Source organism: Morus notabilis, unplaced genomic scaffold (assembly GCF_000414095.1).
Source record: "Morus notabilis unplaced genomic scaffold, ASM41409v2 C11335024, whole genome shotgun sequence".
NCBI lineage: Eukaryota > Viridiplantae > Streptophyta > Magnoliopsida > Rosales > Moraceae > Morus > Morus notabilis.
This window is the reverse complement of record NW_010385496.1, coordinates 1-879: the sequence shown is the minus strand read 5'-3', so window position 1 is coordinate 879 and position 879 is coordinate 1. Positions and strand designations below refer to the sequence as shown.

The following is an 879-nucleotide window of genomic DNA, read 5'->3' as shown; positions in this document are numbered from 1 at the left end:
AAAAATTATCCTACCCTTTTGGTGGTCACAACAATCAGTAATAAATTCCGACACCCTTTGGTTGAACAACGATATAGCTAGAACAGAATTTCATCTCCGTTTCTCTTTGCAATCATGAGCAGAATCAAAAGAGAGGCTGAATTACGTTAATGGGCTCCAATGGATGTTGCGAAAGAATGAGATGCAGTTAGAAGTGTTCCGAATTACGTCTAGGATAGTCTCCCTTGCGAAGTCGGGTCGGATTAGCCATGCTCGCAAGATGTTCGATGAAATGTCTCACAGAGATGCAGTCGCTTGGAATGCAATGCTTGCCAGCTATTCCCATCTGGGTCTTCACCAAGAGGTCCTCTCTCTTTTCGGACGAATGAGAATGTGCGATACTAGGCCCGATCACTTCACGTTCACTGCAACTCTGAGTGGCTGTGCTGGCGCTTGCGAGCTTCGATGTGGAACTAAAATTCATGCTTTGATACTTGTTTCGGGTTACCGATCTTATTTGCCTGTTGGCAATGCGCTAATTGATATGTACGGAAAGTGTTTGAGTCCCTCTAGTGCTACCGGAGTGTTTGAAGAGATGAATCTTAGGAATGAAGTGACTTGGTGTTCGCTCTTGTTTGCTCATACCAAGGCTTGTCAGTTTGATATCGCAGATAAAGTGTTTGAAGTTATGCCAATAAGAGTGGAGATCGCTTGGAATATAATGATTGCAGGTCACGCACGGTGTGGGGAAATTGAATCGTGTTTGGCCTTGTTGAAAGAGATGCTGAAGACTTCATGTTGGCCGGATCAGTGGACCTTTAGTGCCCTCGTGAATGCTTGTGCCGAATCATCAGAAGTTCTATGTGGATGCTTGTTACATGCTTTTATCATTAAGAGCGG

At 44.4% G+C, this 879-nt stretch overlaps 1 protein-coding gene across 1 annotated transcript; it reads left to right on the top strand.

Annotated features, from left to right (window-relative positions):
* Nucleotides 1-176: 176 nt before the first annotated feature.
* On the top strand, nt 177-874 carry LOC112094928 (pentatricopeptide repeat-containing protein At2g36980, mitochondrial-like; the record flags this gene model as incomplete). Its single annotated transcript, XM_024176629.1, has 1 exon — nt 177-874. A coding segment is annotated over exon 1 (693 nt), but the record flags the coding sequence as incomplete, so codon positions are not given.
* Nucleotides 875-879: the final 5 nt, after the last annotated feature.